The sequence below is a fragment of the Stegodyphus dumicola genome, chromosome 9, assembly GCF_044657685.1.
Source record: "Stegodyphus dumicola isolate Sdum_Otavi_A_Nest chromosome 9, ASM4465768v1".
Classification (NCBI taxonomy): Eukaryota; Metazoa; Arthropoda; class Arachnida; order Araneae; family Eresidae; genus Stegodyphus; species Stegodyphus dumicola.
The window spans coordinates 133,293,756-133,317,195 of record NC_140776.1 but is presented as its reverse complement, the minus strand read 5'-3'; the positions used below and the strand labels follow the sequence as shown (position 1 = coordinate 133,317,195).

Below are 23,440 nucleotides of genomic sequence, written 5' to 3'. Positions count from 1 at the left end.
TTGATGACAAACTGAATTGGATAGCGCATGTGCTCTCCCTAAAACAGCGCACAGCAAGCATCGCTCAGCAGCTCAAGATGATGAAAGGATATCGCTGGGGTCTCAACCCCCATATCCTTAAGATCCTCTATAACACCGTCACTGAGAAGATCGTGACGTATGGAGCAGCTGTCTGGGCCTTACCGATGCAGGGCAGAAAAGTAAAGCATCTGCAAAGCGTCCAACGGCCGTTTTTATTAAATATCACGAGAACATTCAGAACTTCCCCGACCAATGCACTGGCAGTCCTGGCTGGCATACTACCCTTGTCCATTAGTGTCGAGAAGGAAGCTACGTACCAGATAGTCAAGCAATTCGGCCAAACAACGCAATTTGGGGAAGAGGTGTTTACTGCAGATAACCTCGAAAGAGCAGTCATCAGCCTTGACAGGCACCCGTCTTTGCAAGGACGGGGTGTTAATGTCAACCTAAAGCAGACCACAAGATCCACGAACATAGATGTTACCTATTATACGGATGGATCTAAAACAGACGACAGTGTGGGCTGTGCATATGCAGCACTTAAAGAGGGTAGAATAATAAGCCAATGGAAGGGGCATCTGGAAGCGCACAATAGTGTCTTCCAAAGCGAGGCCACAGCTATAAGCTATGCACTGCAAGCGATAATTCAGCAGAGGCTATACAATAGTTACATAATAACAGACAGCCTGTCTACGTTATGCGCCATCCTTAACCCCACCCACAGTTCTCCAATAATAGCAGCTATTCAGGAATACCTCCGTACTCATAAAGAATTAAAAATTAATCTAGAATGGACGAAAGCCCATATCGGGAATCATGGTAATGAGACTGCAGATCGGCTTGCAAAAGAAGCAGCCCATAACGTCGAAGCAGTCCCAGTACAAATCCCATGGCCGGTTTCTCATTTAAAACGGAATCTGCGCGCCACAGCTCTAGCACTCTGCCAGGCTGCGTGGGACAACGAAGACACAGGCCGCCGAGCGCATACATTTCTGCCTAAAGTAGATAGGGAACTACTGGTTGCACGGCCACAAATGGTGTATTACATCACAGGGCATGGGCCCTTTCCAGTATATTTTGAGAGATTTGGAATCTCCAATTCGGATCAGTACTGCTGCGGCGATCTGGGCACAGCAGAACACTACGTTCATGAATGTCCTCTCACGGAGGGAATGCACATTCCGTTCCCGCAGACGAACAGGGAGGCATTCAACAGATTTATGGTCAAGCAGCGACACCAGACCAACAAAATTACTCATATACTTGATAAGCTAATGGACATGGGTCCAGACTTATGCCATGTGTAAATATAACTGGTCAGTATGTCAGCAAATTTCAATGTAAATCAGTATCATTCAAGCATAAGTAATCTAGGTATGTCTGCGATGCGTGTATATAGTGTGGGCAAGCGTGTCCTAATGTATGTTATTATTATTATTATTATTATTATTATTATTATTATTATTATTATTATTATTTTATTTTTATTTTTATTTTTATTGTGCTAAGTGTATATAATAGCTCTGTCTTATGATTCCAAAGCAAATTAAGGTAATGTCATGTAGGTATTTAGAAAGTATATGTATGTAACAGTGCTGGATTGCATGTCAGCAAATATGTATTAACAGAAGCATGTAAATAACTACTAATGTATATCTGCCCTTGTTTAGCCATGTATAATGCTACTCTTGAAGATTCAAAATCACTGGACCCGGGCACTTTGGACGGGTGTCTACCCGGTGGCATTTGGTTCGCGGAACTGCCAACCGGATGGTCCAGGCGTTGGGTTTGGGCGCCTTGTGCAAGCCTCCCATGTGGCCTCTCTGGCTTTACTCTGTATAAGGGCGCACGTGGCCCTATATGCTAATTAACTTAATAGTAAAGGGGTGGTGGCCACGTCCTCCGTCACTATCACTATCACTATCACTATATGACGCCATTAATTTATTCGAATAAACATAAATTAATACTCCTTATGTCCAGAAATAAACATTCTAATTTTTATTCGAGTGTTAATGATATGTGTTTCTTTTTTAAAGAATTAGTCGCTTGTGCGGCCAGCTGCCTGAAATGGTCATTACGAAAAGAGAAAAATATAAAATGATTTTAATCAGTCCAGTTACTATAATTTTACAGGTCCAGCTGGTAACTGATAATAACAGAGATGAAAATTTGCATTTAATACTTTGCTCGTTCATCAGTTATTTTGACAGATTAAATAACAAAAATTAAGCAGCTTACCCTTTGCCGAATTCCAACACACTTGCGCGTGGAAGACAAAAGTATTTTGTTTTTAGCACTAAATATGTATTTTTTTAAATCCCTGAGTTACTTGATTAAATTTGGAAAAAATAGCTTATACTTTGTTTGATTTTAAATCACAGAATTTGTTAATCAAGAATTCATTAAATCTGCATATAATATGAAATAAATAAAAAAAACAAATTTGAAATTCAAAATTTGGGCCTATATAGTAGATTCTTCATTATTTAATAATAGAGACAGTTGAGTTTAAAATAAAGTCAATTTTCTAGCATCCGGAGGCGCATTAACCGAGATCTGTCTAAAAAGATCAAGCACTTCCTCCCTCCGCTGTTCTTAAAAAGGTGGAAAAATTACTATCGCAAACGCTCAGCATAAAACACCTTTGTCTCCAGAAAATACAGAGAAATAAAGAGACAAAAAATTATTTTTTGATGTCATTTATAAGTCCATTTCTTCATTTTTAATGATGTTCTTCCGGTATTTGCAAAATAATTTTTGTTTTGAATATTTATTTAATTAACGTGAACGAATGAACTTATTCCGGAAATTCAACTATCTGGAAATACAAGTGGATTGTTAGTCGTATTTTCTGTTAATTATAATATGAGTTATTCCTTTTTCTTATAATATTTAATTTCCCTTCTATTAATTGTGAGTTAACTGCTCACGTCTTCCTCGGTGTTACCCCGAAAAATCAGGAATTCACTATAATTTCATACATAAAATTATGAAAAATATTAAATAAGTTTTATCTGCGTAATAATAATGCATTTATGATACCTTTATCAACGTAAATCTATGTACGACTACATGTGTTTTCTACATACAATGAGCTGGCAAGAAATTTTATTGAGCAGTGTTAACGTTTGCCGTTATTATCAAGTTTTGATAAGAATAATATGGTATTGTCATCTATTTGGGAGTACATTTGATTTGCTTGGAAAATGTGTGGTCAAAACGTCACTTTTATCCTCTACATTTAACTTTAAAATAAGCTAAAAGCTTCTTGGAGACAAAAAATATTTTAAATGAAAAATCTCCTCCAATTTGCGATTAATGGAAAAATGTAAATCTACGTCGGAGATGTAGTAAATTCATTACATTATAAGTGTAATGTAAATTCATTACATTATAAGTGCTACGTTTGACATATGTTCTCAGACGGCCAATCTCAGTTATCCTTAAGCTTTCTTAACAATTGCAAATTGATACTTATGTATGGATAGAAGGAATAAAATTTCTCTTTTGTTTACCAAATTAGTGCAGAAGGAATTTTTATTGATTTTATGTTCATACTAAACATAATTTTACAACTTCGTATTTAGATTTGAGTATATACAATGCGTCTACAAAGTTTTAGGATTGAATTGGAAACGGATTTATCATTCCTTAACTTCCGCATAAATTCTGATGCTATACAACTCTTATGAAGCTCGTACAGATTTTGCAAGAATCAGTTTTCGAAATGCTCTAATTCCTACTTTGACTTTCTTTGACTTGGTGTAAAAATTGTGCCTTCAGTGCTGAGGAGGCGCTTTTTACTTTGAGTGATGAGTTCTTAGCTTATTTTCTCTTCGAATTTTGAATTCGTTATAGATTATATTGACATCAAAAAATCAAACAAATTCTATTCAAATTTCATTAAACTGGAGATGACACTTTTAAGAAAGCAAGATGAGATATGTTGTTAATTACTGTCATTAGTCAAGATTCTGGGATTAGTTTAAAAAACATAGTCCTAAATCGATATAATTACAAAATGAATTAGAACAAAATCAGTCTACTATTACATTGTAAGCGCCGTGTTAGCGTGATGATGCAGGAACCATACATAACCTTGGCCTAGGTTTGAATCCCGGAGAAGGGATGGATGTTTAGAAGTACATATTGTCTTTGCGGCATGGGGGGGGGACTTTAAACATTGTCATATCAGAAGTACTGTAAAATATTTGATCGAGAGATGACAGACTTTCGGCGCCTTCCCACGGGGTGATTTCTGTCAAATTTGGGACTGAGCTTCCCGTTTTTCGGAGGTGTAATTTTCGTTGCCCAGGGTAACAATTTCGGTGATGAGACTGCTAACAGTGTTATCATATCTAACGACTCGTGAGGCTATAAAAAACTTTCCGAGAAACGAGCTTGTCCGTCGCCTATCATTGGATAGTTCTTAGCCAAAGCATGTTTCTTTAAAACTATGTCCGTTTAGGCTACGTGGAACTTCTTGAAACTGAACTGAAGATGTTTCGGTTGAAACTTTCTCTGACGTGTGATTTCCCCACAGAACTGGTTTTCTCATATGTTAACCATTTAGATATTCCCAAGAAGGAAAATTCTTGGAAATGTTTTTAAGACGGTTGTTGAGGTAGCTTGCAAATGTTCTACTGGTTTTAGTGACCGATGGGTTCGACCTTTCCCAACGAATGCTACTTAGCAAAGCATCCATCCTGTGGAAGAAAGAACTATTAATCGCATTATAATTAAGTAACTAATTTTTTGGACTCCAAATGTACTTCTGCCTCCACCTGCCGTTAATAATCGCAAAACTGAAAGAATTTTAGGATTAAAATAAATATATGATAAATTATGAAATTATATTAATTGTCATCAAATTAATTTCGTTGTTATATCTTATTTATAATTATACAGAATGCTTAAAATATTCCAAAAATTTTATCATTTAAAACCGATTTTACAGAAGTATTTAATATTTTTATGTATTAATTTAAATGCAATTCTTAAATTATTTGCAATGAGAAACATTGCTTTATTTTTTATTGTTAAGATTTTAAATTTTTTTTTACTGAAGCTTGATTGTTGAATTATTTCATTAATCTTTTTTCTCAAGATAGAAATGCAAATAGTTGATACAAACAAGAAGTATATTCCTAACGCTGAAAAAAATTCTTAACTTCTGACCCCTATCGATATTCTCATACAAACGCATTTGAGAAAAAGGATATTTAAAACACTTACTTTGATAAAGTATATATTTAATTTGTTTATTCATGTGATAACTATTATTTTAATTTCTCATTTGACAGGAACTGACTTCTAAAACAATTTGCACAGCGAAAAATGTAATAATTTTGATGTGCTTTTTATTGGAGTTAACAAAAGTGACATTTCTGGTTTTTCTAAAATGTTTTCTGATGGGAATCTCAGACAAAAAATCAAAATAACATTATTTGTTAATTGCTTAGTGATAATTCAGGTATTAGATTTATGAATTTTCAGAGCAAATAAACTCAATAATGGGCGAGTAACTGTAATTTATATGCACGAGTTAAAAAAAAATAAAGAATAATTTTGCCATAATTTTTATACTGCATATATTACTAGATTACAATAAAACCGAAAACGAAAAAAAATATACTCAGATTTAAAAAAAATTATTGCTTAAAATCAATTAAAAAATTATTGCTTAAAATATAACTAATAATCTACGTTTCCATGCAAAAACAACATATTAGTTTATTAATAATTAGTTAAAATAATATAATATGAACTTTATCTAATTAATATAATATATAATAATTTAATATTAGTAATTAATATAATATAATTGTTAATATAACATAATATTAATTTATTGTTTTTTGCTATAGCTACAGCACATTTTCAGTGTAAGAGTGAAAACACAGTCGTCTATTTGAGAGTACATTTAGTACAGTTGAAAGCATCTATGACTTCACATTTGGTCAGCGTTTACTGTAAGGGCTCAATCTGTCTGCTGGGCAATTTCCGCTGATCATATGAGTTATATTTAGCGGGGTAGAAAAATAGCATCGTGGACAAGTGCAATGTTATTTATAGACGAGTTCGGGGAATCTACTGTTGATGCAACTTTTACGGGATCGCCCGAATCATGTTATATAAATGGACAGAACATTTGTGGAAGTGGTTACTTTGCTGTGAATTATTGATTTTCTGTTACGCTTGAGCTATCAAATAGCCTTGTATCTCATTGACAAAACCGATTAGCTGTCTTCCTAGAGCTTCCCCATTTCAACTACAAATTTGATTATACTAAAACCTTTATTGTGGGTAAAGTATTGATACAATCTAGATAGACATGATAAAAGAAAGCCTAGCCTATTAATTTGGTAAATAAAATTATAAAAAACAATAATTGAGCATATATTCCGTTTAACATGTTTATGAAATTCTGCTTACAGAATAAACATGCTTAGGATTGTTAGTAATTGGTATTCTAATCTACTAAATATAGTACTTCACGATCTACACCACAAATTAGAAACACACTAGCAGCCGAGAGTTAAAGTCGCTAAACTTTGGTAGTTCGATCTAGGCTCGATTCTAGCCGAATGCACAAACCGTAGGAGGGCTTACAAGGTTTTCCCTATGACTGAGGTGGATACAATCCAGTTTTTCTTATAAAGTTGTCCTCGAAGTCATCCCTTTCCTTAGGCAGATAGCCCTAGATTGCTGTGTCATAATCACATAAAGCAAACAAAATCCAAACACAATATATTGATTCCTAAATCTCCTTGGTTTTAAAAACCGCGTATTTACAAGTCATGCATAAAACTGTTTATATGCATTGTTTTTTGTTAAGCAACCCATTCTCATTTCTTGTACATGTTAAACAATTCTTAAGTCCTTAATTTATACAGCACATAATACAAATTAAATTCTGCGTAAAAACAGTGTAATTATTATTGCTTTATATCATTTAGAAAAAGAAATTAAAAATTTCACCGAATATATTGTTACGAAATGTGCAGGCGCGGTGGGATAGCTTCCTCGCAAAGCAGTTTTAGGGTTGCCATAAAATAGCAAAGGAAAGCAGGGTTGCTACATTTCGCAAGAAATCTCCCATTTGGCGACAAAATTAGTGATATGCCATGGATTGATGGAGAACCTTCTGGAACGAATTCTTACCGGTTTAGCCCAGAATGTTCTCGAACACAAGCCGAAAGCTATATAAACCCTACTGGTCCGCAGTCAGTCAGTAGTGTGTGTGCCTCGTCTAGAGTGCGAGTTAGTCAGTATCGAGTTGGTGTCTCGTCTAGCGAGTCAGTCGCTGCGGAGTCGATCGAGTTGACAGCCGGGCAGCGAGTGCCGAGTGCGTCGTCGAGTTGAAGGAGTCTCTTAGTGTATCGAGGTGAGTGTATTGTCGAAAAAGCGTGTTGAGCTCCGGGAATGACTGAACCGAAGAGTCGGAAGCCGTGCTCTGTGTGCCGTCGAGTGCATCACGATTGTAGCGTGAAGAGTCTCGAGAGTACGTGAAGTTCCGAGAACGATCAAGCAGAGTCGGAAGCTGTACTCTAGTGCTTTGCAGTGAAGCTGTCTCCACCGTGATAGCCTGATAACCTGGAGGCTGTGTCCCTGATCGTGTCAGCGTGTTTATAGTAGTTCATCGACGACTGTAAAAAAGTGTTATTGAAGCTGTCCCTGATTAATATTGGCTAAATAAAGTGTGCTTCGATACTTCATCAAATGTCGTCGTTATTCACTCCAAATCTACAAACCCCGTACGAACGTGAAGAAAGAAAGTAACGTAACAACTGGTGTCAGAAAAGAAAAACGCAACAATATTATTGACAGAAATAGTCATCATAAGCCTAATTTTTAAATAAATATAAGCAACTTAAAAACTATTTTAGTGAAATTTTCTATAAAGTTAAAAAATAACTTTTTAAACTTATTATACCTTTCTTGATCATAGGTGATTAAAAATAAAATTCCTAGGCTGCTAATACTGATTGAATTCAAATAATAACTGTGTAACCAATCCTTTAATATAAACTCTGTTGTTAATGTAAACTATGTTGGACTAACTGTAGCAACGGGGGTACCCTCTGGTGAGTAGCCAGAGAAATACAGTAAAAGCCAAGTGATGAACTTGTTAGGTTGTATCAGAGTCTTGCTCTGTAAAATGCTTAAAATTAAATATGATGTCCGTGTGCAACTTAAAAAACCTATTAATAAATTATTGTTACACTATACAAGACTCTTTTATGACCCCATGCAACACGAACCCTTTACAACTGTATATAATAAATTGCCTTAAATACTTCATTTCAAAATTTATCCGCATCATATGATTTCAAATTTGGGAGTCGAAACATATAATTAGCCAGTAGGGACAAATTTTAATTGAAACTAAATCATTTTGAACCCACATTTTGGACGGAATAGACACATTCGGTCTCTACTTGCCTGTCTAGCCAAAGTTCTATCGCTGCTTTTATACATGAATTTTATTATAAATTCATTATATTTCATACCTTTTAATTCACAACAGGGATAAAAATTAATAAAGAAAGAAAATCACCAGCATCTAAAGTAGCAAAAATCACCCCTCTAAACTACGTAACGATGTAGTACCTTTCTAGGTGTTTTGATACAACTGGAAGGGCAAAACAGTATTAAATTTATTTGAATTTTACTTTGGCAAATTTAATTTAAAAAAATCAGCTATTAAAAGCTGCTCATAGATCATTTTTAGTACCATATGGCTCGAGTTTAGAAGAATTGCTAAAATATATGTTATTTATGCTAGAGATTCCGAATGAACTTTGAAAGGCTGCTTCCGGATGTATACGAAATGGCAAAGTTCGAAATGTTCTGAGATGATGTTCTGAGAAAACGGTGTGCTTAGCTACTTGGTTATTTTCTGATTGATCAATATTCCAATTGCTAGGTTGCCCTGTTGTCCTCACAGCTGAGATTTTTGTTTCACGGGATATAATAAGTTTTCTCAGCATTACTCTGGCTATGATGTTCTTAATCAAATTTTCCACACATCGGGGCCGAAATTGGTGACTTGGTGTCTTTTGATGAAGTTGAGCAGTGTAAAGCCAAGAGAAGAGATAGTGATCTGGGTCATCCACTTCTCCATAGCCACATATATTTGTTTCACTTTAGCGGAAATGACGTAGATAAGATTCAAAAAGGCCATGACCTGTGAAGAAGTGGGTTATTTCATCAATATTGACTCGGAGTGCTTCCCCCACGTTCAGAAAAAATTCATATGTTCGTCTAAATAAATACATAAAATATGTAAAAAAATAGAATGCAAATTCTTACATTACTTATGGAACTAAATATTTCTTCATGTATATTTTTGAAATCATTTTCATTTATACCCGTGATTTCTGTTTCGCTTAAAATTAACTTTACCTTCAGTTGCGCAGTTTATTCTGCAACAATGCTGACAACGAGGAACGATCGCTTATCGCTAAACCACAATTGCTCTCAGACGAAGTTAATGGCCTGTTGCCATGACAATCGGTTGATTCTGAAAAAGTTAGAAAATTCGATATTAGCATCTTTAGATAATCCTCTTTAGCTTTTAATGTATCGATTGCCAGCTGAGATAAGTGCATTTTGTCCTGGTCTTAATTATGGCTTTCAAAATGAACTTTCTTAGAATAGACGGTGTGCGTAGGTGTTTAATTTGAGTAGATGAAAGAGTGTTGACATCAGCAAAATCAATAAAGATGTAGTTCCGTTTGAAGAATTAAAAACAAAGATGATTTCCCTGAAACGTAGCACCTTGTACTTCGCTTTCCTTGATTTTTCCAGAATTATCTTTCAAAAATTGAAACTCCTGTTTAATGCATATAATTCTGAATTTCGACATCAGCTGTTATTACACTAATAATTAAATTAGATGCTTAGAAGACTAAAGCTTGTTCACACATTTTAATCGAAGAAGGCAAAATGTGATTAAATCACATATATTTACTACTCAATCAATGCAGATTTGACTAATCTCCAACTTACAAATGAGATCAAATTTATTGCGACTATTCTTTGAATTAGATATTCAAACTACGATCAGAGCTGACATTTATGAGTTCATAATGTAAAGTTTCGGGTGCTTGATTAAAAATCTATAACCTTGTAGAGACATTAGGTTAATTGGAAAAGCCGGAGAGATTAAAAATGAGTAATCGCCTTTGCCTGGAATCGAACCACGGACTTCGGGAATACCGGCCCAGCGTGCAGAACCACTACACCATGAAGGCACGCTAGGAAGGCGGGAGAAATACCTTATAAAATTTACAATTAGTTTCCAGCTGCTGTGATGTTACATCAGCATTTTTATAAAACGCATATGTAACCAATTTTATCTCAAATTTTTTTGCTAGAGTTTGTTACTTTAAAATAGGCATTTTAAGATTTTTCCATCCCATCCCTCTCCCAGTTTCCCGTGCCATCATTACCATACGGAACTTGATTTCTCCGCCTCATTTAAGTCGGTTTTCATTCATGCGCGTTTTCACGAAGCCAAACACGATAAATGGAAATGAATTGGGAAAAACAATTAGAGGATTCGATCGTTTGCTGCAAGTTTCCTTACCATAATTATGAAGCGAGCCGTAAGAGGGAAAATGGCTCTGAAGTACTTATTCTAGAGTAGAGGAGTTTAGTAAAAAGAAGCACTGGCATCTTAAAATGAATCAAATGGAATTATCCAAACTTAAATGTTACATGTACAATTGCATTACATGTATATTACTGGTACAGTGGTACATGTGCTATTGTAACACTAAAATTAAGCCTAGTGAGATGTATATTTCTCTCTCTTCTACTTATTAAAATGCTTACAATATATGTTAAATTATTTGCATTCACTCATGGTAATTTGAACTCATTTCACTCAATTAATAATGTTATAACACTAGCTGAAGCTTCTTCTTCAATTCCAGTAAAGAAGTCTGGCGTCTTCCTGTAAGAAAATCAATGTTGATTACCTAATTCTCAGCCACATCCTTCTAACATCCTTTACATAGTTTCTGATTAACCTATCGATGATGTCGCGTAGAGTTAGAGATGTGACAAGGAAGCAATATTTAATGGGAAATAGTAAAAATGAAGCAAATCTTTCAATAGCAGTGAAATTATACATAACTATAGCAAACTGATGTATTGATTTTGCTAAACGTACGATGAAACATACTTTTATCTCCTGTTATCATGTGTAAACTGAAGAATGGTGATACTGTTGAACTAACCAGGTGAAAGATTAAAAGAAAAAATTAAAAGAATCAAATATTAAAAGGAATTATGTTTAAAGATTAAAGGGATTAAAATTTCAACATAAGGAAAATGTGCTTAGATTTAAAATTGTTGGAATTCAGCAAGTTATTTCTTTTGTTCTTTAGTAGTTATATGGCATTAACGTCTATCTACCTATCTAACTAACATCCAAAAATTAATAAAAGTTATATGTAAAATATATAAGGATACTTCCAGTATTCCTTTAAATCAACGGCTCAACAGACTAATATAATACTTGGAGACAGTCTTTATTTTGATGCTTGTAGAGGATTTCGGTGCACGAAACATGAAAAATACGCAATGCCTTCGCGGATGTTCGGATTCCGGACCTTCCGATTGACTGCTGGTGTGCTTTCCCATTACGAAGGCACGTGATAAGGAAAGAGAAAATAACTCACATTCTCCTCCAGATAACGGCCAGTACGATGAAGAAGCACGCTAAACCTGGCAGTGACGAATTTTCATATACCATATTTTAGTTCGAGCGACGATTAGAATGAATTTGGATTTTTTTCTTTTGGAGAGCGTGAGAAATCAGCTACGCTTTCGCTGGGATTTGAATTCCAGACTTTTCCGCTTTCCAGCCTTACACGATTTCCAATTAGATCACAGATAAAGAGGGAGAAAATACGGGCTAAACGATTTCACGAACTATCTCCAAGTTCTGAATAAATTAAAAATACGAAATTATCTAATTGATTTGACAGGGCATAGATATTGTGATATAAATATTTTTTAGAGTTACTTTTATATGAAAGATTAAATTAAATTTTAATTAAACATTCTTGATTAAGCCTTGATTACCTGAGAAAATAATGCACTACCATACAAGTTCAGACATTTAACAAAAGCGAAGTTTTAAAATTTTAAGCAAATCTAATTTCTAGAAAGTAGCGGATGTGTAAAGTAGTTAATAATTATACAAGTGCAAAATTAAATTAGATTAAATATGGTAAAATTAAATTACATTAGATTTAAATGAGACAGTCGTTCTGATTAAGTCTTACTCACAATACGCAGTGGATAAACTTAAGTTTTTTGCGAACATTATAATATAAACACAGTATATTTTGTACATAAAAACATAAATCAAGATTTAGCCTAAGCTAACCAATTAGTAGGGAAATCACCTAAGTAAAACCATATAAAACAGATTTCTGTCCACAAAATAAAGTAAATAAATAAATAAAACTATTTTTTTCACTTATCATTAATCGATTTGTTGCCGAAGTGTTGGAGAACGAGATTTCAATACATGTAATGAACAAATGTAAAGCACGTAATGAACAAATTTAGTAAATCAATGAAATATTTTTTCCGTACTCGCTATCCCACTTGTCAACAATGTAATATTTACAACAAAATGTTTCTACTATATTTTCCATGTAGAATCTAAGAGCTATCACGCTATGTCGCTGTAGCAAACACATGTATACAATGTGGAAGAAACGAAATGCATTTGAATGTATTACAGACACATGCGTAACTCATATCAAAATTGATTTAAAATTGGTAACCAAGATATTCAACTCCTAAATGTTTAGCTTTCTGAAGGAAAGCCATGTATTTAGAAGTAATTTTTTAAGCAAATTACGATTTAGAAATCATATGGATTACGTACTCTTATAACAATGAATGTATTTATGAATATGTATACCTTGCCACTGAAAGTAAAAGATAAATTTAGCGAACAATTATTCACCCTATTTCTGTATGCTTCTCCAACATAGGCTATTGCAACTTCTGGTCGAAGAAAAAAAATCAAGTTGTTTAGAAAAAGCGTCTAAGATCTATCCTTAATGCTCTGTGGTATGCGACTACAGCATAAATCCTCCATAATTAAAAAAAAATTGATTCTGCTGTCTCCATAATAATTATAAATTTGAACTATTTATTTCAAATATTAGCTGTCTCTTCATATTAAACCATCTCTTTAGTTATCTAAGATATAACACTGGATTATAAATTTAAAAGATCTAAAATCGTATTACACGATATTAATTTGAAATCTTGTTTTTTTTTTTTTTTTTTCTTTTTTTTTTTCCCAATTTCATCGAATATTTTCGAACTCTGTCAACAGATGGCACTACTAGTATCATTCTCTGCAAAGTAACACAATGGGGAACAGTATTGAACTTCTGAATTCCTCATTCCACGAAGTTCTCACACTCTTGCCTATCACTTCAAACTTTACATTACGATAATGCCTAATGAACTCTTTCAAATGTAGTATGTGCACGGCTACTTCAATCGCTCTGCACGTATTCAAGCAAAGCTTCGTGGAATGAATTCCTCATTCCACGAAGTTCTGACACTCTTGCCTATCACTTAAAACTTTACATTACGATAATGCCTAATGAACTCTTTCAAATGTAGTATGTGCACGGCTACTTCAATCGCTCTGCACGTATTCAAGCAAAGCGACGATTTCAATTTCGTCATCATAAATGTAGTCTAATTAAGAAATGAAAGTGTAAATTGTAATTCAGTTCAAATGAAATTGTACGGTATGATCAAAGTGTCTATTAACATGTTAAAACTGATCACGTCTTTCCTAAAATGTGCCTGGCAGGTGTCTGGCTTAAGACCTCTCTTCTTTAATATCTACATAAATGACACGCCGGAATTGCTCAGAAGTACAATTACCAAGTATGCTGAAGACACTGTAGTAATGACAAATTCCGTGAAACAGAAATTGATAATTTGCATTTCAGCGTAAATATTGTCTCCCACTGGTGGAATCTTTGGAAAGGTTATAAGATATTTCTCTCGTCTTCTTAGCATGCCTTCGTTCCCTATTCGGGCGACACTGTAGAGAAAATAGCTAATTTTTGAAAGCAGAAGAAATGAAGAATGAGCAATGCCCTCGCAGGGACTTGAATCACGGACCTATCGAATACGCGTCGAGTGTGCTGACCACTACACTACGAAAGCATGCTAAGAAGGCGGGAGATAAACATTATAAGGTAAGCTTAAAGCCATGTCATCCTTTTCAGAAGGTATAAGAAAATACAAGCTATCAGCCTTAACATACGGATCAAAAACCAACGCTTATATCCATCAAGACAATCCATAAAGTTTCAAAGAACTAGCTGAACCTGCTTTAAACCAAGCTAATGCTACTTTTATGGCAATTTACAGTACTACAGAGTGGAAATCAAGGTTTCATGTTAAAGTAGAAGGGACAGTTTATCTGGTTTTAATACTTCGAGTATTTTTTACGCTACTCCTATACGTGCAACAGAGCTAAAAACCTGTAAGAAAGGAAATCGCTGTCTTTCAGAATACGATTCTGAAAGCGATTACAAACGCCCCGCGGCTTTTAAGGAGCCAGCAAATTACTGAAAACCTAAAAATACAAAACTCTCAAGACTTTATTCTGAGAAGTTCTAATAATTTTTTTGCACAGATCAGGAGTTCAAGCTATACCTATGCTCCTAAATTGGCAATATGATCCATTGGCCGAACATCCGTCCAAACGGTATCGAACCAATCATCAGAATACTGCTTTTTTAGCAGTAACTTGTGACTGCATATAATGTATGCAGTATTTACGCACCTAATTATTCATGAATGCACCTAACAACTCAAGAATGATTTAGTATGCTCAAATACTGTGCATTTTGGTTTTCATAATATGTTTGAAAAATTCAACTCTGTATATTATTCCAAGCTCCTAGCCTGCATTTAGTTTAGTGTTTCCATCTATGTTTGTGTTTATATTTTTACAAAGCTACTTATGTTATCTCAATGTCCCTTTTGCTGTGTATATCAAGTTCTATATTTCCATCATTTCTGGATGCTCAGACGCCTATGCACAGTATTCATTTCTGCGTGCCAGTTTTTATTACCAGCTCGAACAACTATAATTCTCGTTCCGCTTATCGGCGGAGCTTTTGTTTCAGATTTAACATGTCAATGGTCAAGAGCATCATCATCTATTTTATAGGTTAAAACCGCAATGGCTGTACGCTGGATTAACCCATTATGGTGAAAAGTAAACGGTGTTTTGTCTTAATGATCATAATTATCAATAACCAAATCTTAGTCTAGCTATGTATGTAGCATAAATCAAAAAATATATCTGGTAATATTATCATACAAGATTTCTCATCAGTTTGGATGTTTTGAGCAAAATAATATAAAATGAACTAGTGTATCAAAAGTGAGTTTTGTAGCTTATCATAAAAGCAGGTATGTTTTGCCGAAACTATATTTGTTCAGTTTCTAACCAATGGGAGCACTTTTAATATACTCTCTGAGAACAGAATAGAGAAAGTTGAGAGAGCTTTAAGCATTTTTGTCTTTGCATGTGCGAGCATACTAGAATACTATTAATAATGTAGCAGTCTATCATAAACTCTGAAATGAAAGAGATATTTGACTTTGCACATTTTCATGATGTACATGTATAAGTTAAAATCTCAACTGAAAACTAAACTGTGTCATATTCCCCCCACCCTCCCATGAAAACATTCGCCGCTGCGATGAGTCGTAAGGTCAAAGTGCACTCTGAGAGGCCAATTGGTTGATTTTAAATAATTTATTAAAAATGACAAAATTAAAATTTTTTATATATGTATTTACATTTAGCGACTTGCTCTGTATACTGAAACCGTAAAAAGATGTGAATTCACATTTTCTAAAAATATTTTAAGTGAAAATTTGTGTTAATTTAAAAGTTTTTAATATAAATCTGGGATTTATATATGTTTTACTTTAACCATTGAAGGATTCTAGAAATTTTGAAAATATTGATTCATTGAAATTTAATTAAAGCACATTTTCGATCACCTGTAATTTTGAGTTAGCTATTTTTAAAGTAACAAAATTGATTGGATGCCAAAAAAATGCAAATAAAACTTTCATTATTTTAACTTGAACTATATTTGTTACAATTCATTATCTGTGGTGTTTTAACTTTTGTATTCTTGATTTTTGAAGACTGCTAACAGTAATGAATTACATTAAATACATTAATTACATCATTACATTAAATATTTTATCCCTTATATTTCACTTATTTCCTTATTATTGTCTATGCCAATGCTTATTGTTTCAGTAGGGTTTCTTTGAATAGTTTTATTAGTACTTTGTTTTAACAAATGCTTTTGGATATTTGGCTTTCTTGTATAAATATTTAAATATTATTTATCTTTCAGGGAATTCTGACTTTCATATTCTTTTGCTTCATGGATAACAACGTAAGTTATTTGTTATTTTCGTGTTGTAATGATATATTTCCATCGACAAACCTTGCAAACCAAAGCGCCATTAATATCAAATTGTTTTCATAGTAGCATTCAATTATCACGCAGTGAATGTTCTTGTAATAAGCAGGGGGAAAATATATCATTCATTCCGTATAAAAAAGTTGACTTCAAATTAAGAAGTAAATTTATTAGCTGAAAAAACAGCTACAGAAATTTTCAAAGAAGTAAAACTTTGTAGATTCATGCTGCTGACTTTCATAAATAATTGAGTTCATTTGATTGTATTGCTGCCTTAGTATACTGTTAATGATGTGTATAAATTTATTTGTTACACTTCAGGAAATAATTTTAGGGTGTATTAATCTGCAATTAAACTTGAGACCACATATTTATTTTGTAGCTGTTTATTTCTTGTATAAAACTGTATCTCAGCTTTTAAATTTGGAAAATTGCTCAATTAAAAACTGAGGTATTAGCAAAAACTCTTTTGACGTGTATTGATTAAATTTTAGCCAGGTCGACGATATTCTACAATTTCTTGCTAACTTAGCAAATATTCGGAATTTTAACACTTTTTTGAAGCCGCCCAGATGGTATAGTGGTTAGAAGAGCCTGACTGCGATACCGAAGGGCCTGTAAGTTTGAATCCCGGAGAATCATGGTTGTAACTGTCCGTGCCTTTATAGGAGGTAATGGTGGCCCACCTATTAGGTGCTTCATAATAAAGAGACCTCCACATCTGGCCTTAGTACAGATTAATGGACTCTGTTACAAAAACTATAACTGTTCACAATCTGCCATTGGGGGGAAAAAAACACTTTTCTGCGACATTTCTGGAAGTTTCAGAAGACGAGGCAATGCAGTTTAATTTAGTTCTAAGTTACTACAGAGATATTGAAGTGTTAGTGAACTTTGTAGCTTGATGTTTACACTGCACCGTGATATATTTAATCGGAAATATTTCTTGTGTGTTAAGAAGAATTTGCTTTATCACTACGTTCTTCTCGAGTTACTTACGGATATTTATTTTGCAGTGTATTGTCACTAATTTTAATAATGTTCTATTTCTTTCTATTCATTTCACATAATTAGTGAATAAATAATGGAATCAAAATCAAGATGTAGCAAAATTTATCTGTAGCTTTTTTTCTTTCTGTGTAAAAGTTCTTAAAGAAACAAGTCATCATACGAAAACATACTTTATTTTATCAGATGCAAACTTGCTATTCTTTGATTGAAAGTCTTATGACGTATGGAATTTCCTAAATGAATTAATAAATTTCAAAACTGAGATATATAAAATATATTAGCGGAAAAGAACTATGCACGATTTTGTATGCTTTAACTTCATTTGAGAATTATTAATTTTTATTCTCTATATATAGGAGCTAGACAAATAAAAGATTAATCTACTGAAAAAAATTAATAAAGAAGAAATATATATCTTTTATGATTCTAACTTTAATTTTTTAACAAAGTATTTGCCCTTTATTCTGGCAAATGCGGTATTTCAAGGACACTGCGTTTATCAGTATCGAAAGCAAACCTATTCTAAGCGATAACCTGATAATGCAAAAGTCAATAGTTTGGAGATATCATAGGCATTTTGGGGCCCAAACGTAAAAATGCATGAAACAATATGCATTTATGTTAATTTAGACTAGTTGTTAATTTGCACAAAAATTCTAAAAGCTCGATTTACATTCTTAGCTGCTAAATTTTACAGTTATTAATTTTAGAATAAAATTCCTGATCGGATATTTGTGATTTATCAATAAATAGGAGAGAATTTTAAAAAAAAAAAAAAACCTAAATGATTTTTGGACTGTTAGCTATTAATAATGCAGATTTATTTTAAAAAAATGGGTTAAGTTTCTCATCTTGGAAAAACATTCAGTATCCATTATAAAAAATATTTCATAAAACTCCTCGGTTTTCTTAAGTGATCAGAAAAATAGACGTTCAGTTGTTACTACGATAAGTTAGCAATTTCTTAAATTATCGAAAATATTTGGATATGACACAATTTATAATACTTTGTAGTGTATTTTTCTTTTAAAAAAAATTTTTAAAGCAAGGAAACTAAAGAATTCCGCAATGCGATTGCCGGGATTCAAACTGCGGACCTTCAGAACACGCGTCGAGTGAACTTCTAGTTACACCACTAAGGCATGTGGAAAGGAGGGAGAAAATACCTTACAGCCTTAAAATATTTTTCAAAACATTTGAAACAATATTCAGAAATTGAAGGTTTTTCACTCTGCGTGCAGGCTGGCCAAATGTAACACACGCATTCAAAATGCTAAATCACCGTTTGATGCTATAAAATAGATTCTATTCAATAAATGTCAAATCTACAAAAGTAAAATCCACATGTATTATGCAACAAGGTATGTTTTGCCAGTTAAAATGTATTGCTCAATAATCGCAGTAATTTCCTTCTTTCTAAAAATTACGAACCTCGTAATGACCAAACGATAATGGTAGATCTCTATCTGATACCAAATATTCATAATATTTCAGCACTTTTGTGCAAAAAAATTATTTCTCAAAAGATTTAGTCGTGCATCCATTTTGTCTATATTTTGTGTTCTCAGGAAACCTCAGTTTTTTAACGTTTATTTCCTGAAGAATCTATAAAATTGGCTCAATTAAATGGAACTCACTCAGCGTAAATAGAAAGTTCTATGTGAATACTGGCATAAAAAAATTTTGCATATGCTAAGAAGATGAATTTTAAGTTTTACAGGTAATAGAATGAATAAATAAATAAATTCAAAGTAAAAATAAGCATAAATAAACATGGAATTATTTCTAATTATAATTTCGAAGAAACTATGTCCATTATTGCTGCTGGAAAAATTTGCAGTAGAAGTGTAGTGATACAAAACAGAAGCTAGAGTATTTCGTCAAAAGAAGTGTGGTGGAGATGGCAAACAGCAGTTTTTCAGGCCTACCATAAAAGTGGAATCAAAATCAATTCACAAATTTGCTGTATACGAAAATTTACAACACTTTAAAGGAATCTAAATCAGTAGGCAGATAAATAGAAGCAAAATTTTGGTCAAACTAAAATTTAATTTTCTATTTAGCATCTTAAATAGGATTTCCTTTCTCAAGAGAGTATCAGAATTTAATGAATGAAGGAACCTGCAGTATTCTGTACAAAACATTAGTAACGAAAACGGTATAAGATGGGTGACACAAATTTTGAATGCTGATGAAAACAACAACCCAAAGGAAGATTACAGTGAAATTTAGATACAACATTACACTACTGTGTCAAAGCAGAGGGCAGAGAATGATGAAAGTGTGCAGAAGAAGATGAAGACCGTTTTGTCAGTGATGAATACTGAAAAATATTTCCAAAGAATAATCTTGACTGATTAGTTGGAAAAGGAGATAGCTGGAGCCTACTATCATTAGTCTGTTTGAAAAGAAAATTAATTGAAACAAGAAATACGAGATTTATATGTTAAAAAATGTATTTTTTATTCCACAAATTGAATGAAGCAATGGAAAAATTGTATATTGTAAATTCAGAACTGCTTTTTCATCCATCCTGCTCTCCAGGATGTTTTTGGAAATGTTCCTTTTCCACATAACCTGAGAACTTAATTCGGTGAAAAGAAATTCTATTTGTGGCACAAATTCTCTAGTCTATTTTTACTGTCGAGAGCCGTGGGAATAGTGATATGATTGCGAAGATGCTGAGATTAGCCAGTAGTAGAGGCACAAAGACAAAATCTTTGACCATCTCCCACTAGAAAACTTTACATGGGATTAAGTGTGATGATTGAAGGCGGTTCAATATCAACTCATACTTTCCTCTTCTTTAACCTAGTGGCAAATTTTGAATGAGATACTTCGTAGATGGTGTCTGTGGTCACAGACACCATTTACGAAGTGTGTGGTAAGTGACAGGAGAACGTGGACACCATCCGTCTAACATATAATCAATTGGTATACCACCATGCCCACCTTTATCTTAATTAAAAGTAAATCCATAAATACATATGTACATGGTTAAATACACATATAGTTATATACATGTACACTGTGTGTTTGTAAAGTCATGGTACACTTTTGACCGGTCACAGAAAAGATAGAAATGTGAAATCTTCACCAAATAAAAGGTGTGTGTGTATTTAATTATGGCAAAGCACACGAGGGCTATCTGCCTAAGGGGAGGGATGCCTTTCGTGGAGGACTTTCTAAGGGAAACTGGCTCGTATACACGTTACACATGGGGAAAACCACGAAAACGCCCATGCAGCCAGCCCGTTCGCGGGATTCGAACCTCGGACCGAACTACCAGTGTTCAGCGACTTTACCGCTCGGCCGCTGGTGGGCCTCACCAAATAAAAGGAAAACTTTTTATGTTTTCGTAGTATGATGTGCAAGGGTATGCGCACACAGGTGATGACGCAACACCACGAAATGCACAGCAGCGGATCAGCCATTAGACTTCTATTTGCGGGGTTATGTGAAGCAACACGAAGAGTACAAGAAGTTCTGTTCCGGTTCTGAAATACAAGAAGCCACAAACTTCGCCAAAGTCCTACAGGCTAATTAATCTACTACTTTCTTTAAGCAAGATGGTTGAAGCAGCGATCATGAATATAATTCGTTCTTTCATGGTAGCAAGCCAGACAGAAAACTTGCTGAAAGTTATTATCACCACTGTTTTCATTAAACTGTTGAATCAACTATCTTTTCAGTGTGTTCAATCTTCTTAATCTTTTCAATGGCATATAAGTGTCTGCTGTAGTAGTAGCAAAGGTTGACAAACTGATCATTTGGGGAGAAATATGTAAAAGCAACTTGATAAGTGTATCTCGATTTCGATGGAGCGAAATGTGGTAGTGGTTACGTAATTTATTTGCTTTGAATTTTTAAAATGTTTCATGAAATTATAAATAACTCTACATCATTATACAGCTCATCATTTTTATTTTATGACTGATTAATCATTTTTTCTCTTGCTCCGAAGACTGCCAAATTATGCATAAGGGAATAGTTGAATATATAAATAAAAATGTAAATTGATTGTTATGAATAAGTATAACTATAATTATATCGCATATGGCTTTTACTGAGAACTATTTAACATTAGCAGAAAAGCTGTAAATACTTAAATGAATTGTAAGTGACTTTCATATCTTTAAAAATAATCTCTTTAGCTTGTTTCTAAATTAATTATACAAATCCTTTAATTCAAGAAAGAAACGTTTCTTAAGTACTTTTTACTTCAGTTTACTTCAGGTTTTCGGTTACTTAAGTAAGTTTTGTATAATGGGCTGCTCAGACGGGAAAGTGGATAGTGACCCTGACTGCCTTACCGAAGGGCCTGGGTTCGAATCCCGGAGAAAGCATAGATGCAAATCTATCCCTTCATAGGAGGCAACGGTGGCTTGCCTATTAAGTGCTTCCATAATAGTGACCATCGTTTCTAGCCTTAGTAGTGGTCAACGCCTATAACGGCTTCTGCCCACCATTGAAACTAATAAAAGAAGTATTGCATAATTTACTTAAAAACGAGATTGCTCAAAAAGAACTGATAGTACGGATAAATATGCTACTTAACATTTATTCTGAAACTTTATTGTATCAGATATTTATAACTGATCTTATTATGAAATTTCTCTAGTAGATATCCTAAATAAAAATAAAATAAAAATAATTTATATCTTTTTAATTAACATAAAATAAATGTCTTTTTCTTAATGTTTTTTCGGTTACGAATCATTTTAGTGAATTTCTAGTTTCTTTCACTTAATGTTTTTTCAGGTTACCTTTCAAGTTTAAATGATATTTGTATTGAAAACTGACAAATTTGTCCTTACTGAATGTTTTTTCTAAATAAAGTTTGTATGTTACTTTCCATATTCAAATATCGTTTAAATTAAATATGATAAGAGTTTTGTCTTTGTTTAACGTTTTATATTTATTAAACCCACTTTGTATGTTACATTCCAGGTTCAAATGCCATTTGAATTGATGATGATGATAATTTTGGTTTTCTTTTAAGTTTTTCTGAACAATTTATACATTACCTTTCATGTTCAAATATCATTTCCATTTAATATTCTTCTAAGCACAATTTACATGTCACTTTCCAGTTTCAAATGTCATTTAGACTGAAGATGAAGGTATTCTTAACTTTGTAACAATTTTTATATAAGCGCAGTTTGTGTATTGTTATCTTCCAGGTTCAAATGCCATTTGGACTGAAGATGATGGGATTTTTATCTTTACTTAATATTTTCATAAACACAATTTGTACATTTCATTCAATGGTACATTTCAGGTTCAAATGTCATTTAGACTGAAGATGATGGCAATTACCAAAAAGCCAAAGGTTTCTGCAATGAAGTTGAAAAAGAGCGGTTCTTTTCCCGTAATTGAAAGATCTTTAATATCTCTCACAGATGATAACAGACGACTCGACTGCACTCCACTGTTATCGAACAGATTGCCATACAGTGACGCTTCTGAAGATCCTTGCTGCTCCAATATACGGGTATAAATGAGAAACAGGTTGATGTTAATCAATGTTGCCTAGAGGGAACATGCTATCATAAAATATTACTAAATTTATTCCTGTAAACATTTGCAACTATATTAGGCTTTGAAGGCCTTTGGTTTTGAACTTCTAGTTATAAATATAAAATATTTTGGTGAAGTTAAGATTAAATAATAGAAGTTTCAAATTTAAATAAGATCGTTTTAAGTATCAAAACTTAGAATAATGAAGTACAAATGAAAAAATTTCACTTAATTGCACAAAAGTATCAGAAGTAATTATCTGTTCACAGTAGGCATTTTAATGAAGAATCCATGATTCTTTGCAGTTTTAAGATAAAGATTTTATTGCTCTAATTATTTGCAGATTTTTACTAAGCTGA

General features: G+C 33.3%; 1 protein-coding gene across 2 annotated transcripts in view; it reads left to right on the top strand.

Annotated features, from left to right (window-relative positions):
* The window catches only part of LOC118191632 (adhesion G protein-coupled receptor B3-like), a 140,783-nt gene that overhangs the window by 75,460 nt on the left and 41,883 nt on the right, over positions 1-23,440 (top strand). For both annotated transcript variants that reach the window (XM_085824135.1, XM_035362459.2), the window contains exons 16-17: positions 16,482-16,523; positions 22,843-23,055. In XM_085824135.1, coding sequence (XP_085680261.1) covers positions 16,482-16,523; positions 22,843-23,055 — 255 coding nt within the window. The remainder of the gene's footprint in view (positions 1-16,481; positions 16,524-22,842; positions 23,056-23,440) is intronic.